This window comes from Thunnus albacares, chromosome 17 (genome assembly GCF_914725855.1).
Source record: "Thunnus albacares chromosome 17, fThuAlb1.1, whole genome shotgun sequence".
In the NCBI taxonomy this organism is placed as follows: domain Eukaryota; kingdom Metazoa; phylum Chordata; class Actinopteri; order Scombriformes; family Scombridae; genus Thunnus; species Thunnus albacares.
Genome location: NC_058122.1, coordinates 21228317 through 21255927, shown reverse-complemented (window position 1 = coordinate 21255927; position 27611 = coordinate 21228317). Strand labels below are relative to the sequence as shown.

Here is a 27611-nt window from a genome sequence, read left to right as displayed (position 1 = left end):
AGAAGCTGGAGGTAAAGTCAGGATATCACAGAAGTTATTGCAATTTATCCTGCATCCAAAGTCCAAAATCAAAATACCTCCAAATCAGTGAACAGTATTCTGTACAAGGATGAGTTTTTATGTCCCACTGTTGAATTACATACATCATCATTTAACACACATAAACATAAAAATGATCTGTGACCGCAGGTGATCTGAGAGCTATTTTTATACATTTTACATTATGAATGAGATATAAACCTAAGATAGCAGCTCGGGATGGGCAGTGCTTTATAAAATGATTTGTCCAAAAAGTGCCCGTTAAAAAGCACTGCATCAGGAAAAACAATTATCGTCAGGCATAACAGCAGAGATAAAGAGATTAAGACAGACGCAAAGCGTGGCCTCGAGAGGCAGAAATGTCACTGATGTTGCACATCATTAGAGCTGCGAAGTGGTTGACTTCATATGCAGTGCTGAAAAAAAAAAAAAGGTTTGAACGGGATGGAATGTGAATGTGTCCATAAATCATGAGGTGTTAGTGTTTAACTGACGCAAAACCTGTTTTATTTTCTTCACATTTAAAGTACTACGTTAAAAATATCACTTAAACCTTTTGTCTCCAGACAATCAAAAAGCAGCGGGGATTTAAGCAACAATGCATGTTTTTGTTTAATTTTTTTTTTTTACTGATGCTTGGAAGCACGAAGTCATATCAATCTAAAATCAGTCAGGCACGTCTGCCTAAGCTAGTGCCAAAGGAGCAATTTATGATCATGGTTGTTTTCACATGTCCTAAGTGGCCAATTCTACATCCCGGAGCTCCATAATGTCGATATTACATTTGGAAGAGAAAGAGTGGTTCTGGGAAAAGGTCAAAACAAAACCAGACGTCAAGCATTGGATGACACGGTTGGACTGTGAGTCTGATAATGGACATAAGAGCAGAGAGGCATCTTTATGAGTACATCATGAAAAACATATTGTTCATATTATTAGGTACATATCAGAGGCTACATAAAATAATAAAAATCAAAATTGTTTGGTATAATTTCTGCCTCTAAGAATCAACAGGACGTTCCTGCAGATTTGTGCAAAAATGCATAATATGATGTGTTTGATTGTTAAGTATGATGTAAACATGTTCTAATAAATGCCTGCAGAGTCAAATTTCTGTAAATGTAAATTGAGGATGATAAAATAATACAGTGAAAATGAGAGTTTACCTCCTGCCACATGCAAATTATTACCCTGGGGTATTGGAATATGGATGCTGTAGTGGTACATTAAGTGTATACAGTAAATGACTTTGCTGATATAACATTTCCTGCTGTTTCAAACCTGCTGTTTCACACCTGCCCTCCAGGGGTCCCCAGTGTGTTCCTGCCTGTACAACTACTATCACTGCTCTCCTGCTCGCAAAACCTGCTCACTCGCAACTGGTTCTTCTTTTTGGCAGTAAGTGGACAGACCCAGTCACCATTATATCCCCAAATATAATTAGTTGAGCGGGTCTGCCATCTAGGACAGCTAGGTATGGCAACACCACTCGGACAAACCAAGCTGTTTTCCTGCTGGATGTACTACAACTGAAGGCTTTTTAAATATAGTGTTGAATAAATTATACACTCATAGTGCATACTATAGCCTGGTAAAATATTAAATAATAAAATAACAATATTAAATGAAATATGGTAAATTTAATAACACACCAGCACAAGGTTTCATAGGGAAGTGATACTGTTTTCTTTTTTGTTTTTCTTTTATAGGGAGACCACAGGGATCAAGCAGGACTTGCAAGATCTCCACCAGCAATTCCCTCAGATGAAAATCATCTTCTCTGCCATCATCCAGTGATACCAGTGGAGGTCTGCCCATCCCAAGAAGAAGGTGTGATGCATGGCTACCTTTGTTTTGTCTATTGGTGGAACATTGTACATCATCCTCAGATAAAGCATAGAGGTCCCGGCCATTTTTTGCATGACTGAGTTTATTTCACCCCTCTGGGAAATGATGTATTTTTAAAACCTGTTGCCCTGTAGCTGAAAGACAAAATCCAGTGGGGTGATGCTGGATTTGGATTTCCCACCAAAATTTCAGCAGCAAAAAAAGACGCCAGGATTTGTATTCATTATGTGATGTTTGATGTGCACTCTTTTTCGTTTATTCATTTATTTACATACAAGGGTAGCCATCATACTTTTCAGTTCTTTCACTTCCTTTCCCTCTCCCTTCCTCTTCCATCTTCTCCAAACCCTTTCCTTTACACCAGCCTTTCCACCTGATGGATTTCCTCATTGTTTTTCCCCACAGTGAATGTATAGCCAGGGGTTTGTAGGGTCAACCAAAAGTCCTGTTTTCCTGTTCCTGTTTTTGTGCAAATAAAAACTTTTTATTTAACTCTGGCAGTACACGCTATTAGAAGAGCACACAGTATATGTGAAAGAACTCCAGAGTAAAGTTTTCTGCTCAACATTCAAGTAAAGACCTTCACCTTACATCACATTAGGTTTTATTTAATGCTGTCAAAAAAAACATACATTACTGAAAACTGAACTGAGTGCTTCTCTAAGATCAACTGCTTTTGAACTTATTCTTAAACACTAAACTGAGTGACAGTTCATGCTTTACAAGTGTAAAGGGCAGTATATAAGTAAGATGAGAGGACTAGCAGGATAAGGATACATAAGAGAAGCCAATTACATTTTCATGATTATTCAATCAGTATTGACTTGTCCATCTACAAGTGTAACTTCTTACATTTCTAAGTGGGTGAAATATGGAAAAAAAAAAACTTCAACAAAGAGTGTGAGCAAGAGAGTGTATTAAAAGACAGGATTCAACCTCAAGTGGGGGACGATTCAAAGGCAGTGTGCAGATTCTGTAAAAGTGTGAAATACGTGCACATCATGCAGATCTTGTTTAACATGCCAGCACTGATAAACATAAAAGAAACGCAGCACCGTTCTCGTCAATGAGGCTTACGCACATTGGATTGAGGGTCTCAGAGCGCGGGCTTTTTTAATTTTTTTTTTTTTGGAGAGCTAAGTTGCTTCTTTCAGGCTTGTTTCTCTCATGAGATCTGGTTCACTGCCCATTAGCCTTAATAGATATCAGTTAGCTCTTACTGCTTATCAGATGTGTATGTTGTATAATGGTGCGTTCACACCAAAATTCACTTCTCATTCATGTCTATGTGGAACTGGGCAAGACACATTCACTTCTGGTTGCGAATTGATCCACATCCTTTGCTTCGCGAAGAGTTCAATCTGATTGAACTTTGACGTGTGAAATCACTGTGCTCCCCCCATGATCCTGCTGGTTTGAGAGAGGGGTGGGATTGACCTCCCGTTCAGGAAATATTGTTTATTTATATTCTTGTTTTATAACTGTGCAGCTGAGTAATAACAGCAGCAGAGAAGAAGAGATGTCGTTTGACTGCAGTGAGTAAAGGACAGTGGCAGAGGATAGTGACAGTGAAGTATTTAATTAAATGCTGTATAATTCACAAATTTGTGGACTATTGTTGTTAGCACGCTAGCTGTGCTAGTTCCCGCAGTTTATGTTTACAACCCAATCCATACTGCTTCCTGTCCTCCTTGCTCTTGGCCACACCTCGCAAATAAATTTCGCCAGGCAGATTTCAGTCTGACTGCAGCTGACCTATTCGCCATTTTCTTTTGACCTCTTCTTACCTTTAACTTTAAACTTTAGTTTGCATTTGACAAAGTAAGGATTGTTTTCACCCTATCAGCCCTTTCTACTGAGTGCACTGATGGGTTCAAGCCCCGTCTTTGATTGTTACAGAGGTGTAGCCTAACGTATTTGTCACAAATTTTACTTTTTCAAAACAGACATTTTGACATGCCAAAGCAGGAAATGCACATGTGCAGTTACTTATGGCTGCATCCCATTTAGTTTTTCGAAATTCACAACCCTGGTATAGTGCATTATGTGGACTGTATGGCTTCCTTGGATACTTAAATGGACCTGAGCCATCATCAATGTTATTAATTGCATCTGTGCTTTTCCTGCTATGAAAAATCAACATGTCTGCTGTGAAAGAGGTATATTCCAACAAGATTTTGGTTGTGGTGCAATACTGTACAGATGACATTTCTGGTAATGGCTCAGCTATTTTCAGAGCAGCACAGCTTTCACTGGTGACAACATACTGACTTAGCATTTCACTTTACTGTTTAATTAAGACTCAATACAAAACAGTAAACAAGCATTCTGACTGAAAAGTAGTGTTTAGTAATATTTTGTTTAAATAGTGTATCTGCGATGGCTGTTACAGTCTACCATATGATTCTGAGTAAAATAATTTATAGTGTCAGTCCAGCAAAGCATTAACCTGACACTCACTTGCAGACAGTCAAGACTGACTGAGAGAGGGAAGTAAGTAGAGAAAATGTGAGAAAAAATATCCAACAGACAAAAAAAGCAATGTGAGTGACATGTTGAGATACTGATACTGCAGCCACTATAATTAAATACGGTTTCATCTTCAGCGAACATTTATCTTTGTCATCATAACACTTTAAATGCTACAGCAACCGACGAATAGAGATCACTGATATTCTGTCCTTTTGTCACCTTCTTAATTGCCTCTTACAAACTGTTCTCAGAAACTGCAAAGATAACACTGCAGTGTGATTAAATTTACAGACCTGCTTAAAATAGGAGGAAATGTAACTTAATTCTGACATAAATCAATTGAGGATGATGGTGTGTGTGTGTTATTAAACGGGTGGTCAAGTGTTGCAGGATAAAGGATACCCAACTCTTACTACCTGTACAACTTAAAGGCTATTAAAATTCATTTTTGTCAGTTTATATCCCTTAAAATGCAGTTGAAAAGAAAGTAGTCAACACTTGTGGTTTTTTGCTTATTGCTGTATGTATATATGCATTCTTGAACATTACTTAAGGTCTTGCACGGACAGTGTTGTGCTCACTAACATTACAGTAAACAGAATTGTTGGATGGATAAAAATCGGCAGCATTGCTAGTCTTAGTCTCAGATTAAAGTTTGTTCTTAACATTGGAAAACAGTGCTTTGACAACAAAAATTAATAAAAAACTGTAAATGTAAAGCTGTGAAGTTTGCCCTGAGGGTGGCAGCAGAGGAGAGGTCATGTCAAAAGGGTTTATCTTCTGTATGGTGGTCATTTTGGGACATCTCAAATTCAGCTGGTCAGGCTCAGTCTGCTGTATCATTACCTAGTAAGATTTCACGGATGAAAAGTGTTACAGGTCCTGCTGAGGTTTCATTTTGTTATGCCTCCGCGTCAGCGACAGCTGTGGCCGGAGGCATTATGTTTTCGGGTTGTCCATCCATCCGTCCATCCCATTTCTTCAAATTTGGCACAAATGTCCACTTGGACTCAATAATGAACTGATTAGAATTTGGAGGTCAAAGGTCAAAGGTCAGACTTAATACCTCTTATTAAATTCCCTCAAAGTCTTCACTATAAATATTATATGAGTCTTCACAGACATGGATGTAAACTGCAACTTGACTGGTTGGCGGAGGCGTATAACCACAGGGCGGTATTTCTAGTTTCATAATAATATATAATGTATCACACACACTATTATATTACTGGTTATATCCACTCTATTTTATTATTTTGCATTAGACCTATAAAGCTCCTGATATGTAGTATTACGCCTATGTTATAACTATTTGCATGCAGTGACTCCCTTATCACAGGACATTATGAAGGGCATGCTGTATAATGTTTTTTTTTTTTTTTTTTTAGAGAGATTTTCTGCCATGGTCACTGGCTGACCATCAGAGAGCAAATACTAACTTACAAAGTCTGTGTAGTGCAAATGTATTTTTGCAAATGCATGTTTGGTGCCATCTGGTGACTTCAAGCACTGAAGTTGAAGGATTTAAATCAAATTCTAGGCGCCTGATGTACTGTATGGAACGGAACAGCTGCTGTAGTATTACTTGAATTCATTGGTGGTCTAATGAACACATCTCAGCACACACAAAGTTTGCAAAACATATATAATTAGGGAGACCCTAAGGCCCTGTAATATTATGGATAATTATAACACTGCACTGTGCTGTGCTCCATTACATAATCCATTGTTTTTGTAAGTTGCTCCTACATGGAAAAGGGGAGTGTCTCCTTTTCCATTCCACACTCCAGTGGGAGCAGATCGGCAGCAAAAGAATTAGTAATATAAGAGTGAGACAGTGTGTTGAAATTTGTGACTGATGTAGTGAGGTTCCCACAGGAATCTGTCGCTAGCCATCACCTGTAGCAACAACAACAAGCAATCAGTTGTGCAATGCCTGTGAGATTATAGTTTCAAGCAAGACAGAACATGAAATGTTCCATAAGGGTTTTTATGAAATATATGTCCTGAGCAGCAATGGTGTCCCACAAGAGCAAAGAGATGAGTTCATTGAAAAACGGTGAAATTAAATCAATTAAATTTAATATAATAGCTAATTGAATAGTTGAAGAACAATAAATGAAATAAGGTTTAAACTATAGATTAGATAATCTAATAAGATTTTGCAATAATGTACGGCATAAAGTTTAGTGAGATAGAATAATTTTCTTGAACTCACAATAACGGATACCAAGTTGGAATCAATACCGCCCACATATGACGTGAGGGCAAATATGCAACAGGCTGAAATGTGCTGACAGTTTTGACAGATGTTGTCTTATCATATTCTACTGTTTGTATTATATATATTACCTAAATGAATCACCTCATTTTTGCTATATACTGTGATCATAGGACGTTACTGCAAGTGGCTGAAGTGCTTCTTTTTGAGATAGGATTTTCCATTCAAGATGGTGTATGTTCATTTCACAGTGGACACGCCTGTGCTTGTGTTGGAACAAGCCCTTTGTAGGTGACAGTCTCCACCTCTCTGCAGGATCTGAGAAAGAAGAACTTGACGCTGCTGACTAGCTCAACTCCAGCATTTAACTCCAAAAAGGTGAATATAACTTACTCAAAGGAAGATAACTTAACTTTGATATATATCTTGATATACTGTTTTAAGCTTTCAGTCCTGATCTTCTTGCAGCCAAGATGCCAGAAACAGCAGAAGCCGTGTCAGCCACTCTCACCACCAACAGAAACTGCACCATAGAAATAACCAATGTGAGCAGCAACTACTGCCTCATCAACCCCAAGTAAGTCGATGTATTTACCAATTTAATACATGTTACAAAAGTACATAATACACAACATAATATTTAAAATCAAACCTGACTGGTTTGATTAAAGACACAAGAATGATTAATGTATAAAAATACAACTTGATGAATGACATCATGCAGTATTTGCAGAGATAATGTGATTAAAAGTGTAGCAACTTCATAAGATAATACAATAAAGTAATTTACTATACTGGCCATACTGTTTAACCTGTACTCCCTAAAGCACCTGTAATTAGGTCTCCTCACATTTGCAGTTAATGAAAAACTAGATTTTAATTTTCTTTCTGTCTTTTGGGTAAAATGCATCTCTAAATTAGAGGTCAGTGCAGGTTGGCAAATCTATCATTCCTGCACCAGCAATTGTTTTCTGCACTTACAGATGAGTTGCTGCAGAGTGTCATGGCCTGAATATATACTAAACTTCGACTGGTTCTAATGACAGGCATTTATTTTCAAAAGGCTGAATACATTTCTTTGAAGTGCTTTGAGAGTCCACTGACTGATTACAGCTTCAAATAAACATCTTGATACTATTAGCATGGGCTCCCTTCAGAAAAATGAAGTATTCGCAACTTTTTTTGTCTCTCTGGTAGTCATAGAAAAGGCACAGATTTGTCTTTGTTAATTCTATGTGGTTATGCTGTACTTAATTAGAAGTAAAGCTCAATGATATTGCAAGTGAAATGAAAGTATGCCATCTATTTCATATAGGGGAGAACGGGGTAAATAGAGCCACCCCCTTTATCTAGGTAACCATAAGAAAAAGTATGTGATCACAAATTAAGAAAGAATAGTTACTCAATCCATCTTGGACTCAAGCACATGGAGAGAGTGGTCAGCAAAACAGAGCAAAGAAAAAAAGATTTTTGTCATGCCAAATGAATTCATCATGTTACTAAAGTCTTGTATCAGTCTTGTATCTTAATTAAAAAAGATAAGTTTTGGACATTATTACGTGTTTAGTCAGTTAAGTCAGTCTAAGCTACAAAACAAGGTAATAAACTTAGCATAACTGTGGACCTGAACCACAGTTTTGTCAAAATGGAGGTTGTGGGGTAAAACGTGCCAGTGATGTTGGGGCAAGTTGAGTCAACGGCTCAATTTACCCCCCAAAATTATTTTCTGATATCCTAGAAACTAGAGACACAGTTCATGTTTGATCCCTGTTACAAGTGCTACAATGTTGATGAATAAATAACTAATTGTTGACTTATGTTAAGTTTAAGCCACACGAACATGCTGTACATACAGACGGGTGACAAATTAAAGGAAAAGCCAACATAAAGTGTCTTAGTAAGGTGTTGGGCCACCAGAACAGCTTCAGTGCTCCTTGGCATTGATTCTACAAGTCTCTGAACTCTACTGGAGGGATGAACATCATTCTTCAAAAAGATATTCCCTCATTTGGTGTTTTGATGATGGTGGTAGAGAGCGCTGTCCAACACGTCAACTCAAAATCTCCCATAGGTGTTCAAATAGGTTGAGATCTGGTGAGTGTAAAGGCCATAGCATATGATTCACATCATTTTCATACTCATCAAACCATTCAGTGACCCCTCGTGTCCTTTGAATGAGGGCATTGTCATTGAAATGGAAACATATACACTTATGTTATTGTCTTAAGATTATGTTACACTGCCTTATAGTCAAAAGCTCATTGTAAGACTTTATGATCTCTGCTTCCTGTATGAAAATGTTCCTAACAGGTACTATCAAAGGTGAGGTGTGGGACTCGGTAACTGTAACTTTAGAGGGAATGTCCAGGGAGGAAAGGCAGATACAGATTTGGCCTTCAACTCTTACTTCTCAGCAGAGACTGAAGGAAACTCCCAAGAGATACAGTGAAGTAATTAAAAATAACTGTTAGGGTGATGAATATGGGATGATTGTGATGCATTTGGCTGTATATGCAAGTACCGACACTGAACTTCATTCAATATCTCTTCAGCCTAGCAAACTGGGAGATCTGGACTTGCAAATATGTATTCTGGATATTGCAATAAAACTCTGAAAGACAACTTGCTCTCTGTGAATTCATCTTAAATTTCCTGGAAGAAACCACTCCCATCAGGATAGAAATGTTTCATCACAGGATAAAGCTGATCACTCACAACTACTTTGTATTGATTAGCAGTGACCCTTCCCTCTAAGGGGACAAGTGGACCCAAACCATGCCAGCAAAATGCCCCCCACAGCATAACAGAGCCCCCAGATCCCTTCACTGTAGGGGTCCAGCATTCAGACCTGTACCAGGTTTTCCTTTGATTTGTCACCTGTCTGTTTTTGCCTTTTTCAAATTGATGACATCAATAAAGTTCAAAATTATCTCAAATTTGTTTGATTTTGTGTAATTTTTATATCAGTATTTAATGGTAACACTATTTACCCATAGAGGGCTCAATTTACCCCATTCCCATGCTCATTTTACCCCTACCTTGGGGTAAGTTGTGCCATAGGACATAGGACAACTTTTTTTGATGGCTCATTGTTCTAAAACCATAATAATTTCCATGAGTACACAACAACCTGAGGTATATATAGTAACTATTATTTGAAACAAATACACTTTCATTTTGCAGTAAAATCATCAAATGTAAAAAGTGGCTCATGTTACCCCGTTCTCCCCTATAGAAATTATTTGCTTTATTACCTGAATTAAAACAAAACAATAAAACAAATAAAAACGATGCGTCTATTGGCATTTGTGTCATGCTTCTACATTTATCTAACTGTGGCAGGACAGACCATATCTTGGATGGGTGGTTTTCATGTGTGACATCACTTTGCTGAGAACATCCACCTATCCATCATGTAGTGACACACACCGCCTCATTGCACATCTCAAGCAGGTACACTCACTGTTGCTTAGAAGTCCACAGCAGTACTTGCACAGTCACATTTCATCCATCAGCATAAGGTGTTTCACAACTGGAAAGCCCAACACCCTAAAAGTACACCTACAATCTCCACAAAACTTACAAAACTCTGTTTTTTTTTTCAACAAAACACTGGTGTCTGAAGGAAATCAAACTGAAAGTTATCAGTGATAGTAAGGATTTGTCTCTTGCTCTTCTGTATAGGGTCTACATGTCAAGTGGCTTCAGTCACCACCCACCCCAGCCTACAGTTCGTCCCAACATGACCGAAGTGTGCTCCTTCACCAAGGATGACAACACTGCCACGGGCGCTGTCGGTTTGCTGACCTACGACCTGTTCCATATGCAGAGCCGGGTTTGCTCCGAGCGCATGGCCATCATGTTCTCTGTGCCCTTTGACCATAACCTGTACAATAACCGGCTGGCCGTAGGCATGGTTGAGCAGTCCCGTGCTTGTGACAAAAATCTGTACGACCAGATGTATGATGGGAAAGACCTCAGTGGCTTTACCCGTTCTGACACAAACGGTAGTGGGCTGGAATACAGAGCCACATATGTTGATTTGAAGGCCACAATGTCTACTATTGGCAAAGCCATTGTTAAAGTGGAGCTCTACGATAAAATGGGTCGTTAGTGTAAAAGAGTCTACTCCTTTTATGTTGCTTTTGTACCCTGCAGAGTAAATAAACTCCATTTAATTTGACTACTGTTGCATGTTGTCATTTAGAAAAACATCCAGAGGAGAGGAAGACTGATTTTGCTGTCATCTGTATTTTGTGTCTGCTGAAAGATATCAATATCTGACAGCCAGCTCATTGATTCTCCATTAGCTTATTTCTTGGGCTTATGTATATTGTACACTCTCTTTTCTTTGATTATGGTAATAAAACATTCAGACCCGATGCTTGTGTTACTTTGTGTGGGATATGTTTTCATTCAGTATGCTTTCATTATTACTGATGAACAGTGATCATTTTTTAATCTTTTAGCTGGATCCATCCAATTCTAATGAGTAGCAACAGATGGAATATCTGCATAGATGTTTTTTTAATAGGCATGGTAACAATATTGTTCTTCACTGGCTGCGAGACTCTCCATCTTGCTCTGAGTGTGTGGTTTTTGTGTGGTATTTGGAATGCAAGAAGTTCAACAAAAGAGAGGATATGAGCAAAGTTGCTACAGAGATGTCTGTCCCGACTTGTTCAGTTGCACAATACCACAGGAATGAGGATGCCAACCACCTGTGTGAGTGAATGGTCCTGGTTTACCCAACTGTTCAGGTCTGTTAACACAATTAGGGTGCGGCTGTGCTATTCCAGAGAAGGGGGAACATGGTAATATTTGCCATCAAAGTCTTTTTGCATGAGCGATGGCTGTTTGATCAACGTGTGTTTAAAGAGGGTGTATACTGTTGAACTGTGATTGTGTTCCAAGTGGGAGGGTTTCCTGGGTGCTGGTATACATCCTTGTTGAAAAAAAAACTACTGGCACCACCTTTTTACTGACTTTTTTCCCACTTTGGGACTTGCAAGCACCAACAGAGGTTCTCAGCAGGTAAGTCACTCAGGATATTTGGGGAAAAAGCCTTTGATAAAGAAGATACAGCACAGAGTATGGATCATTAGCAATAATCACATGACTCTTAACAAATAAGCAGTTTGAAGAGGCGCATAGCAGCCTGATGGGGCATTTGTTTGATTTCTATCTCATATCTGTTGATAAAAGGGGTGATCATATTTCCTAGTGTTTTCACTCTAATGTCATTATTGCATGGTACTTAGTGCTGTAATTGAAAAGGTACATTCTCTAATGAGGCAAAGAGAGTCTGCAGCCATTCTCTGGTTGTTAACTGTTTCGAAATCTCATTAGCCTCTGAAATGCATTTTTGATAAACTCAGAGCCAGTCTATGTTCGCTTTTGAAGGTCAATGTAATGCCAATAGAGCATGTCAGCAGAGCAGAGGTCAGGAGGATATTTTATACTGTAATAAGTGTGACTCTGATGATTCCCAGTGTGCTAGTCACAGCTGGGAAGTTGACTGGCTCAGCTGGTTAACACTTAAATGACTTTTGTTTTAAGCGGAACTCACAGCCATACCAACATGACGGAGTCAGCTGAAGCTGTAGCAGCAGATGTGACCAGCAGGAGAAGTGTCACCATTGAAATCACGAATCTCACTAACAACTACTGCCTCATCAACCCCAGGTAAGCCCTGACTGTTTTGGAAACATGTATTTTCAGGCTTGTATGAAACGTATTAAAGAGATCAAAAAGATCAATGTATGTGTCTTTTTGTGTACTGGTTAGGGTGTACCTTGAGAATGGGGAGACATACAACCCACCTCAACCCACAGTGCGTCCTCTAAAGACGGAGGTTTGCACTTTCACCAAGTCCAGCGGCAAATCAACAGGCAGCGTTGGTGTGATGACCTACGACCTTTTCGAGAAGTCACGGAACGACTACATTGAGACTCTGGCCATCATGTTCTCAGTTCCCTGGGACTACAACCTGTACAAGAACTGGTATGCAGTGGGCATCCACAAAAAGGGCCGTAACTGTGATAAGGATTTGTATAAAGAAATGTACTATGAGAAAAACCAGCATGAGCATGGGTTTGTCAGGGAGGAAGCAACTGGGTCAGGAATCAATTATGTGGGCAACTACCTAGATATCAAAGCCACCATGTGTCCCCTGGGGAAAGCCATCATGAAGGTGGAGGTGTGGGATAAGCTTTTCACGCCCATGGGCCAGCAGGCATACTAGAGACCCCTCCTAACAGTATTTCTGTCATGTGTCTGGAGAGCAAATTCATCCCTCTACTTCAAGCCTTTACCTGGCAGACTGTTTCCAATACAGTCAACGTGCATGATTTAACAGATGTATTGTTGCTGACATGTGTCTGTATAGCCGGGTATTACCCTTCTGTAAATCTGCTTAAGATCAGAGTTTAGTTTGTTTATAAATCCAGGCAGCAATATCCCCCTTTTATAGCCAAAGCCTCTGTCTGTTTCAATAGCATCCGGTAGAATGGCATCTTTAGAAATGGAAATCAAAGGATGACTCACCGGAGGACGAGGGCACATAGCTTAATAAAACACACTGAGAGCTTGTCTGTATTTACCTTGACACTGTAGTCTGAGGAATAAAATAAACCTTTTTTCTCGAGCTATTTTTGTATGAGTGTCTGTTGACTGAGTGCAAAAGCGTTTAAAAAAATCTGATTGAAATTTATGAATAAAAAATTATGCTTCTGTTGCATGCATAGATTCCATAGCATGCTCTGTGTGTTTGTATTAAACTTGGAAGTGGGGCTGAAATTTGAAACAAAGGGTGCAGTTTTATTCCATAGTGGCTGCATCAGAGGAGCATACAGTAAGGACACGCCCTTCCTCGTAATGTTCAGCAAAGCACATCTATCATTGCTAATACTGTATATACAGTATGCCAAAGATTTTAAAATACCACATTTAAAAAGTTGTGTTAACTTGCATATTTTTCTAATGTTTCTGTTTTGGTTGTCATTTTGCACAAAATTAACATTCAGTATGATTTTTTTCAGAACATAATAGTCTAAATATTTGCGGTCCCGCTATCTTGCCCGTGGTATGCAGATGTAGATTTCCAATTAGATAACCCATTGTTTCCTTTTTAAACACAACATGACTGAACAGATCAGATAAGTTTTGCAATGAAATAACAAAACAGAACAGTCAGTTCTGGTTAAGTGCAAGCTTGTGTCAACCGCCTGTGTTGCCCCTAAAACCTTCTCTGTTATGCACTTATTGCTCAAGACACTATCACATGGTTCATTTTTATGAAACAAATGAGAAAAGAAAATGAAAAGATACGCTAGCTTTCTTTTTTTTTCTTGCAATTATGATCTTGGCAGGAACTACAAGGTAGTAATGAATGAGACAGGAATGGATTTAGGTTAAGACCCTATTATTATGACAGCTCAGCAACTCGTTACACCTTCTAAAAGCTTTAAGCTTTACTAAAAGCTTTCTTTAATTGGGGAGAAATGACAATCTTGATGTGTTATCTTGTCATCAAACAACTTGTTTTGCAGTAATGGCACAGCCAATTTGTATGGATGCAATCATTAACCTTACAAAAATATGGGGTTTTACAGGAGGAGGCAACATATCAGCTCTTTATTCAAATCGCAGGTTAAGTTATCAGGTTCCTCGATTCTATTTACAATATCTATGCTGCATTCCTGATTCTGTTTTCATGATGCTTTTGCAGCTTTAACTGTTCCAGCCACAAAGAAGCCCAGATCAAAGGTTTTTGCTCACTGTCACCATTGCATTTGCATAAAAGCCATACATAATATAGAGGCATAAACTCAGCCTGTTTAGGCTCAATCCCTGAAGCATTGTCGCGTGTATTGGGGAAATGACACATAGTCCCTATAAACTGGTGGAGACACTGAGCAGAAACTTTTGTTTAAAAGCTTTAAAACAGGGATAAGTTCATACACATTCCTTTCATATTTTTTCCTTTCAATCCCCCCTCTAGGTTTACTATACCTGCACATAAGTCCTCTTTCATGTTTTGAATTATATTGTTTGTGTGTGTTTGAGAGTCAGTGCTTCTGGGTTTGTGTCTGCACTGTTACATACAGTATTTGTGTGCATGCTTGTGTAATGATGAGCATCTTTGAGTATACATAAACATGCACCTGGGCTCACAGATATGTGTTTCATATCAAATACGTTCTTGTGTGCATTATGTGATTTGTATTAAGAGGGCATGAAAAAAAAAATTTAAGAGCAGTATAGGATTAGGCTTACTAAACAGGAAACAAAAGATATGTGGAAAAATGCTTCTTCCTGTGCAGATAAACATAAGAAGCTCAGCATTTGTGGATTGAAACTGATACTATTTGCCTCTAAACAAGAGTGAATCTAGCTGTTTCTCATGGTAAAAGCTTCTGTCAAAAATTTGTCTTTGATATTAAGAGGAAAGGGAGGTGGATAAATGCAGGTGCACTATTGAAGTTAACACGTTGGCATGTTTTTTTATGATAGAAAAATCAGCTGATCAAACCAAACAACAGTGAGGCTCTGGTTAAACCCACTGAAGGAAAATGTGCAGAGCTGAAAGAGAGAAAATTATTGTTATGCACCACACTGGAAGGAAGACCTCAGAGAAAACATGGAAGGTAGTTTAAAAGCCAACAAAGTGCCTTTTACAGTCTATTTCAATTTTGCAAGCACTTTCCCTTGGTATTTTCTGTAATTAGAAAACATTAAAAAAAATGAACTCTGTTAATTGTTATAGTTTTATGCTATGAATAGAAAAAAGACTGAAAAGTTAAGTAAACACAAGCTTGCAACACAGCTTGCAACACCCTTCTCTTTCTGCTTCATGTGTGAATTACAACTATCTTCTATAATCAGCACCTGTATTTTTTTTTTCTGACACTCTTACACTGGGTTGATCAACAGAAATGTATCTGCCTTAATGGTTCATACTATTTGCCTTCAAACAAAGCCTACTGTACTTAAGAACTTCATAATATATTGACTCAAACATATTGACTCAAACTGGGAGTGTCCAAACAGAAGCACTTAATGTCTGAACTACCATAACCTGAGGTTTGCATGTGAACTGCAAACGACTGAATGCTTGTGACCAAAGGCACAATTAGAAATATAATACATAATTTTTCTTCCCTGCCCTCAGCTACAATATGCTCTCAAAGACTGCCATCTAGAGGCCACCCATTTTATGAAATGTACTCACACAATTCACAGCTTTACTGCTCTAAGCACTCTAGGCACACCGGAGCTATTTTAACAGTTTCAAAATATCATCCAGACTCTACAGTGACAGTGACAGCGACTACAGTAAAATATAATGCATACAAATGTGTAGACGGAAATTAAAGTTGTCTTTGCGTCCTTAGAAAGCCCATTATTATGAGCAGACAGTGGTATTAATGTTCCAAATACGTGTTGACATCCAGCACGGCTGGGTACTCTTAGATAGTTCACTCTGTGTCTGCCTTGATGTGTGTCCGACTGGCAAGCAACGCCTGTAGCCCAGTTATCAGAGCTCAATTACAGGCCTCAATTAGGTTCCCTTCCAGAGAGTCCACAAGGGTAAAACAATAAAGTAGAATATTTTGAGCTTAAAATGTGTCTCATTGTTCTGCAGGTTTATTTTGTTACTCCAAAATTTCTGTGGGTCATATTCCACAGACTGTTCATAATTCACTCAGCTGAGATGTGAAGTTCAAAGGTCATGTTATTCCTGGCAGGCTTTGGAAAATTGTCTCATCATGTTAGTTTGTTATGTTGGAATTTCTCAGCATGCAGAGTGGCACAGATGTGTATCATGTAACAATACTGATAACTTTGCCTGTTTTCTATAGTCCATTATTGCAAGACACCAAGCCGCCATGATGTTTCTCTCTTAATGCTTCTATGGCTGCAAAGTTGGTGAATCTTCCCATAAATGTTGTATTTTAAAAGGTCGATTTGTAACATGAAACAATTCAATTCCGTTTCTCATTGTTTTAAATCCTCAAAAATATTGGAATTTATTGTATCTCCCCCTGTGAATATCAGACTAAAGTTTAGCTGTACAAAAACTACTGTGTTTACTCATAAAGGATCTTCACAGATTAGAGCAGACCCTGTTTCTTCTCCATCATCACTGGGTGACTGAAGAATATTTCTGTCTCTTGTCACTGAAATTGTCATCTGGCTGTAGAAAATGACTGTTCATGCTTTGTATTTCTTTGAGTTTATTCTGACTGATCGGGCAGCAGTTTTGATGTCAAACCTACTTGAATATAGAGTCATCTGCTGCCAGCTCGGTGTCATCCAGCTGAAGGGTCAGCTCTGACATAGCACTGCCAGCTGCCTGGATCTCGCACAACAAAGTAATTACTCATGTCACACTGAATGACTCGCATCAATGGGTACAATCTTTTAATTTTCATCAAGTCTGGCAAAAGTCCACTGTGCACATGCTCCAATAAACTCATCGTAGAGGAAAACCTGTGATGAAGAGTACTTGAGTTTCTTAAGTTTCTACAGATTTGCCTCTCCAGTTTGGAATAGACCCACTCCAGGAAACTGACTTGCTCTAGCTGGTTGAAAAGGTTGATTTGCTGTCATGGATGCTGCTGAATGCTACTTCATAGGAAAGCAGACACACTGACACTATCAGCCACCTCCACTATTTCCGCAGCCAAAGCCACAGTTTCCCTTATCCACTATTCTTCCAACTTCCACTCTGCCAAATCCCTGGGACAAAACAGTCATCGGCTACCACGGCGAGAAGACCCAGAGACTCCCACAGAGGCTCCGGAGCCAAAACCCGCCACCCTGCAACTGAAGACGCAGCTGTGGCTCATGGGTGTGATCACTATTGCAGGTCTAGTATCTTCAAGTGCTGTGCAAACAAACTGCAGTCTGTGTCTTAGTTTTCGAAAATATAATAAACACCATGTCATAGATCATAGTAAAGAAACTACGTTGTAAAAAAACAGATCCTCTTGAAACCATATACCACCAATACTAATAAATAATATGCTACCAATACCAGATGAATCCCCAATAGTAGATGATTTTTTTTTTAAAAGGAGGTTTCAAGAGAATCTATTTGCATAGATCCTGTGACTTTATTTATTGAGTACAGTTGTAATGAGGGAACCAGATGTGGCTGTGGCTTGTGTTTAATTCACTTGTCTGAGTATGTGATTGTTTGACCCTGAGGAACGTCTGCGATGTTAGTTTTGTTTCTATCATGCAGCCACTTTAAGAGTCATTAGTCATTGTAGTTTTTGTTTTTTTGGAACATCACAATCTCAAAGTGAAAAGCAAACGATGTTTAGCGTCAGTTTTACTTTTACTCTACTTACTTTTAACTGGTGCTTTTGCCGTGTACAGCAAACTCGGTGGTATTAATTTCATAAGTATTCCTGACTTTTTATTCCCAGATCATCCCAGATCAACAGATTTTACATAACAAAATATATCTGAAGGACTGCAGACATGCTCCCTGGTCCATTTCAGAGAGCATTTACAGCCCCGTAGCATTAAGTCAACCCACTTGAGTGTCAGCACAGATCATTGAAACTGAGGCCCATAGGATTGTGTTCATGGCAGCTGATTTATATACAGTACAAGTTGGGGCATCTCAAAATGTTATGTAACTGTGTGGTGGCACAGCTGAAGGGCTGGAGAATAACCTATTGGCCTTATATACTGCTTTGAAGGATTCCCAGTGATACAGCACAGCACTGTCGCACAGTCCAGAGGATATCTGGCACATGCAAGCACACCAAGTTTGAATTTTGAAGTAACTTATATTTCTTGCTGACATATACATACACAATATATGGATTTTTTTAAAAATGTTTTTAGAAAAGAAAAAGATTTTCTTGTAAAATACCGACCTCATTATCGCTCTGATACAGTTAGCTGGTATTTTTCAAGGATGGATAGTATAGATGTGAACACTACAGACCCTAGTTAAGTTTTAATTATCAGCTTTGTTGACTCGGCATCCTCTTTCTATCTATAGATGATATGTATTTAATATGCTGCTTATGTGTATACACAGATAAACAACAGGTCATCTGTTACTGTAAACTAGGGGTTTGTGATGATACCACTGTTCCCTGGGAAACACTAACATTTTGTCTGTGATTTTGAGCTGTCTTTTTACACATTTAACTTTTTTCAAGATGACAGTCAGGTTGGTAAATGCTGGTATGAAAACCTGCTACTGAGTGATAAAGCAATTTGTCACAAAAAAAAAAACCACTAGAGGGCAAAGTTTCCTGACTGAAAATATGTTTTAAACATATATATCATGAGCTTGGATATTTGACATGTGTACTCAACACACGCACATATTGTTTTGTGAAACAATTGATGTAATGTGACTAATAGAACATGATTAATATTGTTTTCACAACCACATCTTGCACAATGGCATCACAAAGGGTTTCTGGTGTGCTGTAATAATGAGGAGTAACACAGAGTTGGATGAGATCAGAAGGGGGTGGGGAAGAGGATGACCCGACATCTAGAGAGGAAGAAGGTCAGCTAACACACTTTCCCACCCAGCCCTGCCAGACACACATTCACACAAACACAGGCCCACCCTGCAGTGTTGTGTGTGCCAGATGAGGGTGTGATACATGACTGCTGTCACTGCTTCCTTCACTACACCAGCACTTGCGCAGCATAGCAACTGCACCATAATATACCACTCACTGAAGATACAGTGAAACATTACCTGAGGCACAAAGCAATGCCATCTGTACAGCACTCAAGGGAAATGAGTGTTTAATCGAATACTTACAAAGGTTAAAGGGTGCTTTAGCCAGAATTTTAAAAACAATCTGCTTCTGAGTAAAAAATAAGCGACAGCCAACAATCCAAACTTATGTTCAATTGTATAAAATATATTTTTCAAAAGTATATCAAATTGTATACAGTACATGGTGTGAGAGCAGGAAGGATGTATTCTCTCAGACAGTAAGTCCACTAAGTCCTGACAATAGCAGAAATTAAACTCAGTATATAAATAAACATTTTGTTCCAGTTCTGAAAGCCCTTACAATGGCTTTATCGTCATTCAAAACAAAAAAAAACAAATATATATATATATATATATATAACACATTGTCATGATTCAGGCGAAAGATAATACTTTTTCTTCCTGTCGTCACTCAGTGTTTATCACTAAGCTGCTCAGACAAGTTAAATATCTTTTGTCTGGACTGTTTGGAGATATTAGATAAAGTTCACCTTAATTAGCTCACCATATGGTTATGAGGATTGTCAGTGTTTGGACAGAGGAAAGTGCTGAAGGATTTCATACTAGGAAATAGGAAAGAGAGCTCCTTTTCTGGGCGTACCCGCTCATTGTGTCCCATCTGTAACCTCTGACCTCCAAACCTTCCATACACTTTGACTCACATAACCAGGTCCATGCTTCGGACTATAGTCATTGTTCTGTCCTCCCTACGAACATATAGATAATCCTTTTCATAGCTCAACATATCTTCATCCAATTCAAACTGAAATTCATCAAACAGTTTAGGTAGCATATGTCCCCCGCATACATATATTTTCTAATAGAAGCCAAGAGCAGAGTTAAGTTCAGTGATAAAAAAAAAAAAAATTACCTTGTCTTTTATCAATACAACTGGTGTCCCACATAATGAGGAGTGTCAACACAAATATATTTTGCCTTCAACTTAGCAAGCTCCAGAGCTTTTGTCATCATAACCTTGAATACTGGGTTCTTCAATATAATCAATATCAAGCTCTGTTTTCTGAATATTGTGTGCAAATTGGATGTGACCAATACGATCAGTGTCGGATCTCAAGTCAGTGGTTGAAAACAAAACTTTTGTCACAATCATTTCTTTAAAAGCATTAATGAGATACAGTATGGTACAAGGATTTATAATAAGAGATTTTATCACAGTAAGTCTTTGTTAACACCAAGGACTTTGTTATTGAACAGCTGCAATAATTGTGATGCGACTAATTATGTCATTCACGCTGAATCAGTGTTGTGTCTGGTTAGGTTTCCTCAATGGCTGATATTTTAGAGTTCGTCCATGTTGTGAAGCGTAGGTAAACTTAGCATGAAGATTCAGTGCTCTGCAAAGTCTCTGGTGAGATGAAAATGCAGCAGAGGTCTACGTGTAAACAAGCTGCGGTCCTCAGGTAAGGAGAGATGGGGAAGCATAGGTCAAAAACTTGATGGTGATCATGATCAGAGCAGAGATTCCAGATTATCAGGAGCTGCCATCCCCATTCTTTGTTTTGAACACCACAAGGCTAACCATGGCAGGGATCAGACAGATGGGAGTTATCACCAGGGCAAAAACAATGACTGGTGGTGGGTCACTTAGCTCCTCTGTAGGACAATCCATGAAAAACTTGGAGTGAATGTCCACAAAGGTCTTCTCCACCAGAGGGTTGGGCCATGGGATCAGGAGACAGTCAGATATCTCTTCTGTGCAAAGGCTGAAGTTACTATAGAAACTGCAGTGTGGAGACAGGGAGATTGAGAAAGACAATTCAGAAATTGGCAAATATTTAACAACACTTTTTAATGTTAAAGATATTAACCTGTAAATATAGAACTAAGCACATTCTACTTACTTGCTCACATTACCCCAAATGCACCAGTCAGTGCTGTTTAGTGATGTCATTGCGTTCTGAAATTTGCGGAAACATAGATGTGCAAATAATGTGTTAAGACAATCCATTGTTGGTCCACTATAATACTGTTGACAGATGCCACAATATTCCCTACAGTTAGAACCATTCCCGCAACCTGCATGAAATGAAGAGGAGAAGAGAAAGGGGGAAAGAGTAAAAAAAATGAGAGAGACAGATTATAAAATGACAATAAAGACGTGTTGGACATCTGCATTGAATAAAGAACTCTTTGTTCACAGAATTATATATATGTTGTATGGTTACATATGGTTATAAGGTTATGTCACATACCAAATGACAAGACAGGGTCTCCATGAGTGGCATCTAAAATGGAGAAAAATAATATGTTTAGATTTAAAAAAAAAAAAAAAAAATTACATCAAACAGTAATGTAGACTATTGGCACTGCCAGTCAACACAAAGCTTTTTAAAAATTTGCTAGGTAACACCTTGTAGTTCAGATCAATAAAAAAAAGACATGCATCCTAGCAAATTTCAATGCAAAGAATGTTTTTGTCTATTGTAGCTCATGAGTTCCCCTCACAGTACTGAGGAAGGCATTTGCAGCTGTAGAAGGGAGACCACACACTCACCGGAGAGAAAGGAGAGGAATACCCCAATGAAACCAAGTACTCCCTTCATGTCAGAAAAAATGAATAAAGGTGCCTTTTCCCCAACTGCGGACCATGTATAATAAACCTAAACTTCTTAAACTGTGTACAGCGAGGCATAACAGGAAACCCGACAGGATGGAAGAGACGCAGTGTAACCTTCGGTTACCAGATGTCCAAACAGTGTTACCCGCGGTTACCAGATGTTCTTCGAAGATCTGTCTGACGGCCCTGCGCCTTGGCAGCAGCTCTTCCCCTCTCCAACACACGTTTCTTTAGGATTTTCTTCCTTTTTTAAAGGGGTGGAGGCAACAAAGATTGTCCTCTCCATTCTCCCAAATAAAAGGGAGCACACCCAAGCTGGGCTGGACTCACATCTGAAAACCCTTTACTCTTTAACTCTTGTTCTGCTTTTTAGTCTCAGTTTCTCACAGTCGAAGGCCTGGCCAGCTCACAGCATGTGATTTATTTGCCTTTTGGGCTGCCTCTGCCAAATAGGAAACATAAGTAAACATTTAGGGCTTAGCGTTTTGGGGTGGATGTAATCATGACTCTGCAGGGTGTGTGGAGCAGACAGCCATGCTTTCATATTTAGGTTAATTTGACCAAACCTGGGAGAATTTGTTAGTCAGTGCTGATCAGCTGTTTAATATCTTGATAGTAAAGCAAAACTTTCCCATACTCCCACTGCAAGTGTGGGAAACTTTTTGCTTTTTATGTCATGGGGTGCTCATGAGTGTGCTACATCTGTAAGGTTGTTTCTCACTGTCAGCAGTGTGAGAAAGGTGGTCTCATTGACTGAAAGGAAACAAAATGTATGGTTAATGTTTTCTCACAACTAACTTGTTAATTTATGTCACTGAATCCACATGTTGGGCCTCTCACAACATCTGTTTGCTGAGCAGCATTTTGATTTAGTAATGACATCAGGAAATGTGTCTTTTCAGCAGAGGAGGAGTTCAGAGTTGGGGGGAGTTGGCAGGGGAAGGAGGGGGGACAGTCAGGGGAAAGAAAAAAAAGGAAGGCACAGGATGAGGAACAGTGAAAGGGGCGCTGCTCCAAAGTTCCAGTTGTTTCACAACTCGGAGTTCATGCGTTGATCACAGACGTTGCATGGGGTGAATGACGAACAAATTCAGGAAGTTGAGCCAGGGGGGGGAACGCTCATAATAAGGTTTCAGTTAACCTTCAACCTCAAACCATTATGGGCCTTGTGTCTACTGCTGTTGACCCCTTACTGGTAGAGACCTCCCCAGGAGTTTGTCTTGGATTCTCGTGATAATACACACAAGGAGATCTTGGCAGAAACCAGGATCTCTGAGCTCTGCTTTCTGTGTTTGTCAGTTCCAGGCCAAGCAAATGAGTTTAAGGAACTGATCCAAAACAATCCCCCAGCGGACACAAATATTTAATCACAATATAATTATAAAACATATTAAATGCTAATAGCATTAATGTACGTCAGGTCAATGATTAAAGTAGGAATTAATCAGAACCTGACCATTCACAGTCAGGGAGACACAGAAGAATAATTAAGGGTCTTTAAAATTGTGTAATAGAGGAAAGGCTAAACTGTAAACTTACTGTTCGTCATCTCTGTTGATTGATACGCTGTGGAGAAAGGATATCAGGTTAGTAAAAGTATTTCCACTTATGTATGAGATATTTTTTTCTTCATATTTGGAACAACTAAAAATACACATACCTACTGTTGTGGTTGTTTGCGCGGCTAAATTTTCATTTTCATCAACCAGGCAAACCACTGTTGTGTGCCCTGCTATAAGAGAAATAAATTGAATATTAGAATTAAAGTAAAAAATGCTCAAACTGGAAACAAGAACTATACTGAATTATGACAGATAATCCTTATATTCAAACATCAGAACTTGTAGAAGTAGAGGGGGTAAAGGAAATAACAAAGAGTAACCTGCATCCTCCCTTTGTCTGCCACTGCTATGAGGAAATCTTAATATATTCAACTGAAGGACATTTAAACATGTGTATAATAACTCCCCTCTCACAAGAATATAAGATCTTATTCAATTAAAAAAAGGAGCAAATAATAACTACAGCATTCATTGTAAAAATAAATGATATCAACCAACTAAATCAACATTTTTAAAAACAAATTTGTTGTCTCAGCTTGATCAGAATTACTCTATGACCCTTAAACCAAACTGTCTAAGTGTAAAACTCAATCATGAGACTAGCTAAGCTCCTTTCTAAAAGCCACTCAATCACTGAAAGCTCCTAAGCATTCCTCTTGAGAGGTGAGATAGAGGGCAAGCAGTTATAAGACGTTATATCATAAGAGTAAAGAAACGGACATTGTAAATCCTCTACTTACCCCAGATGAGCAGAGTCACAAAACATCCAGAAAACATAAGTGAGAAACTGGTGGCTGTCATTTTGCTTGACAATGCTCTGTCCGTCTTCCCTGGTGAGTAGGGATTACATATCTCAACCTTTTTGCAGGAAGGCTCTATAAAACAACAGGAAACCCTCATTTCCTAGGATGGGCGTATTCCCACAACGGGACAGAGAGCCTCTGATAAGATTAGAACTACTGTGGTCTACCGGTACACATCTATTTCTATCATCCCACCCTCTGTTTTCAAATAGAAAGGAGTTGGGGGGAGACCCATCTCTTTCTCTTTCTCTCTCTCTCTCTCTCTCTCTCTCTCTCTTTGCCTTTGATTGGTGCTTTTTATCATCACAAGCAATACACACTGCAATGGTTTCTTAAAATCCTGGCTGAACTGAAATGATTCATGTTGCTATTTTGATATGTGAAAACTTCTTCTTTTTTTTTTATGTTTTGCATGTTTTGCTTGAATGGCAGCTTGGAACAGCAATTTTTGTGCTGCTTAAATGTTACAACCAGTAGCTGTGAAGCCAACTCACAGCATGAAAGACATACATGCCTGTCAGTAGCGATCCAAAAGCATGTTACTACTACGCTTTTAACACTCAAAATATATTATTTTGATGTATATTTTTTATCAGTCATCACTGGGGACTACATTTTTAACACAGATACACAGATTATGTGGTGCTATGTCTGTTGCTATGGAGCATGAGATTTACTGTACAAGTATATCACTGGTGGTGAGTAAGGAATGCTTTTTGTATCAGTGCTGTGTTAAATCGTACCATCACTGGTGATAACAGGCACCTCCCTCCCATCACCTCTGGATTTAACGTCACACCGAGCTTCTGTGGTGAAGAGAGGCAGCAGCAGGGATCTCCAGTATGAAACTGATGCACTCATCAACGTCACTGAAGGACGAGTGCACTTTCTCAGCTGCTGAGCTTGGGACGGGGCCAGGTATCTTGAGGCCAAAATTGCTTCCACATTTCATTTTCAGATTGGTTAGGCCGCTCTTTTTCATGTAATGGAATTTTTTAAAACCCCACAAATAGAAACTTAAATACATCTGCATCAAACTTACAGCGGAAGTGAAGTTAAACAGCTGAGTGCATTCGCCTGCAAGGAAAGAGAAATATTTCAAGTGTCCTGTTCAGAGAAAGAAGAATAAGTGGAAGTTTACTTGGCTCATCTCTCTTCCATGTGAATCAATGCTTCACGCATCATAGTCAGATAATATTTTAAATGACTTTAAAAGTAGCTGTTTCATTAACTACTTTGTGCATCTTTTCATCTCTAAGCCTTTTGTCACAGATCATAAATGCTGCAACATATTTGAAGATATGAATCCCAGTAGCAGGTGCCAAGACCAACACGCACAGTTTACATTATACAGATCTAAAAACTTCCTGCTGAAAGGGCTTATCTTCCTGTGTGTGTTTGCTTTTGTTTGACAGTTCAGTATCAACATGGCACGGGCTATTTCAAATCCCACTGTAGACTCGCCAAACATGCTGTATCGTCTGAGATAGGCTACTTTTGCTCATTGAATGCATAATTAGTGACCAGGAATGCACAGCATAAAACAGCAAAAGCGGTGAGAAGAAAGGATTAGCAACAACACGATGATCAGAGAGAAACATACTGAGTCAGTTATACCGGTATAGCATGATATCAGGACAAATCATGGCCGAGCCTGGTTCCTTTATTCGAATTAGACATACAAATGTGTGAGTGTGTGTGCATGTTGGGGCATGTGCTCCATCACACTGTAGGATGAAAAGTAGCTGAACAGTGCCATCTTGTGTTTCTTTTTATCCATAATAGTTTTGTATAAAGTTCACCCTAACCTAGACAATGACCTCATTGAAAATTATGAATGGATAATAAGGTCTTAATTGTTAGATATGGCACAAGGTCACATATTACATGTTACAGTATTGCCTACATTTATCAATAAACTAGTTATTTGACCAGACCTGATACACTCACAACATTAAACCTACAAGCGTATAAACAAATAAATAAATGAAGCGAGCCATGGTTTTGGATCTTTAAAGTGTTACATACTAGTCCACTTGGATGTTAAATATAAATAGAGGATAAAAAAAATAAAGCTCAACATACTAAATACAAAATTAAACACATTTTTGAATCACATTCCCTGTTTCTGGGCCTATTTGTCTAACCCGTAACCCATTGTAGATGTTGCATCCCTTTTGTTTACTGTCATGGAGACAGATGGGACACTATTTACAGTCCTGAGAAATGACACTAATTCTGTATAAGCCCAACATTGTCTTCCTGCTTTAGCTTTTAGCACAAGTCCTGAGAAAATGTTTGTTTTTTTCTCTTTGAGGTGAAACTAAATATCAAATGTTTTCTTGAAAAATATTCTGAGTTTTAATGTCTGTTGTCTGTTAGAGACGCTAACAAAAAATGTTTTGTTATAACCTCTATTGTGAAGAGTGAAAACAGGCATGTTTGTCAAAGCAGCCGTGTGCATTTTGAGTATTTATAGACTATTTATAATACACATTTTGAGGAATGTCTGTTGATTCCTAAACTAGAAAAAAAAAAAAAAAAAACAAGTAGCCTAGTCTTGTTTTTCCACATTGTCACTTTAAATATATGTAAAATGTGATGCTGTGAATGAAATGTTCCTCTGTTAAATTAAACTGTTAGAAGTTATATAACGTTTAGAAATACCTACAAGTACTTTGCTTACTTTACTTACAAGAATATTAACTTCATTTGGATGACAGAAATCAACTAGTAGGTGTGGATTATAAATTGTAACTTAGAAATTGGTATTTGCTATATATATCTATATATATATATACCCACATATATACACATATATACACATTATTGGCTGATAATAGGCCTGTGTATTTTTATTTTAGGCTATAGTGTAGGTTAATTAGTAAATTAGCTAACAAGTAGTGGCCACATTAGCACTTGTAAATGAGGTCAAATCAGGTTAGAGCAGAGAATCATGTGTTTATTAATCTGATGCATCATCAGGATACATGTGGTTCACCCCTTCCCCCTCCAAAAAGGATGTGACGTTTTTGAAAAGTCCCCATAAAAATGTTTCCACTACTGTGTGTGCAAACATTTCAAATGATCTGTTTCATATAAGAGGTTGATTTAGATATCCAAAAATAGTGGCTTTAAATCATTCTCAGGCTGATAATTTCCTAAATCTAATACCCCACTTTAAATTTTTTTTCTTCCTTTTTTTTGCTCTTTGACATGTTTTCAATTTAGGAACTCTAAATCAACATTTTACGTGAAGTACGTGATGGCATCAGTGGCCATAAGACCCTCATCCAGCGTCTTCAAAACGAAGAATTAA

General features: G+C 38.5%; 3 protein-coding genes across 5 annotated transcripts; 2 read left to right on the top strand and 1 right to left on the bottom strand.

Moving 5' to 3' along the window:
* Positions 1–1787: 1787 nt before the first annotated feature.
* Positions 1788–10962, top strand: LOC122967349 (bryoporin). Its single transcript, XM_044331951.1, has 4 exons — positions 1788–1869; positions 6832–6958; positions 7049–7157; positions 10265–10962. The coding sequence occupies exons 3-4, from the start codon at positions 7054–7056 to the stop codon at positions 10692–10694; spliced, it is 534 nt and encodes a 177-aa protein (XP_044187886.1). The 5' UTR covers positions 1788–1869; positions 6832–6958; positions 7049–7053; the 3' UTR covers positions 10695–10962.
* A 452-nt stretch (positions 10963–11414) lies between these two features.
* On the top strand, positions 11415–13227 carry apnl (actinoporin-like protein). The gene is made up of 3 exons (XM_044332008.1): positions 11415–11614; positions 12140–12265; positions 12368–13227. The coding sequence occupies exons 2-3, from the start codon at positions 12162–12164 to the stop codon at positions 12822–12824; spliced, it is 561 nt and encodes a 186-aa protein (XP_044187943.1). The 5' UTR covers positions 11415–11614; positions 12140–12161; the 3' UTR covers positions 12825–13227.
* A 6246-nt stretch (positions 13228–19473) lies between these two features.
* ramp2 (receptor (G protein-coupled) activity modifying protein 2) lies at positions 19474–24442 on the bottom strand. Of its 3 annotated transcripts, none has more exons than XM_044332400.1 (6): positions 24230–24442; positions 23588–23656; positions 23467–23493; positions 21563–21595; positions 21212–21386; positions 19474–21091 (listed from the first exon to the last, which is right to left on the bottom strand). In XM_044332400.1, exons 1-6 carry the CDS (start codon positions 24387–24389, stop codon positions 20842–20844), a joined length of 714 nt encoding a protein of 237 aa, XP_044188335.1. In that variant the 5' UTR covers positions 24390–24442; the 3' UTR covers positions 19474–20841. The 3 variants fall into 3 exon arrangements, with proteins under 3 accessions (XP_044188335.1, XP_044188334.1, XP_044188336.1); XM_044332399.1 differs by having other exon boundaries at positions 23588–23659; positions 24230–24440; XM_044332401.1 differs by lacking the exons at positions 23467–23493; positions 23588–23656; positions 24230–24442 and adding an exon at positions 21865–23411.
* Positions 24443–27611: the final 3169 nt, after the last annotated feature.

Bases quoted from the DNA above. Each gene is read 5' to 3' on its own strand.
- LOC122967349 (XM_044331951.1), top strand. From the start codon at position 7,054: ATGCCAGAAACAGCAGAAGCCGTGTCAGCCACTCTCACCACCAACAGA. The intron at 7,158-10,264 runs GTAAGTCGATGT...TCTTCTGTATAG, and splicing joins TACTGCCTCATCAACCCCAA to GGTCTACATGTCAAGTGGCT.
- apnl (XM_044332008.1), top strand. From the start codon at position 12,162: ATGACGGAGTCAGCTGAAGCTGTAGCAGCAGATGTGACCAGCAGGAGA. The intron at 12,266-12,367 runs GTAAGCCCTGAC...TGTACTGGTTAG, and splicing joins TACTGCCTCATCAACCCCAG to GGTGTACCTTGAGAATGGGG.
- ramp2 (XM_044332399.1), bottom strand. From the start codon at position 24,389: ATGAGGGTTTCCTGTTGTTTTATAGAGCCTTCCTGCAAAAAGGTTGAG. The intron at 21,596-23,466 runs GTAAGTTTACAG...TCTCCATTTTAG, and splicing joins ATCAACAGAGATGACGAACA to ATGCCACTCATGGAGACCCT. The intron at 21,387-21,562 runs GTATGTGACATA...CATTTCATGCAG, and splicing joins AGACCCTGTCTTGTCATTTG to GTTGCGGGAATGGTTCTAAC.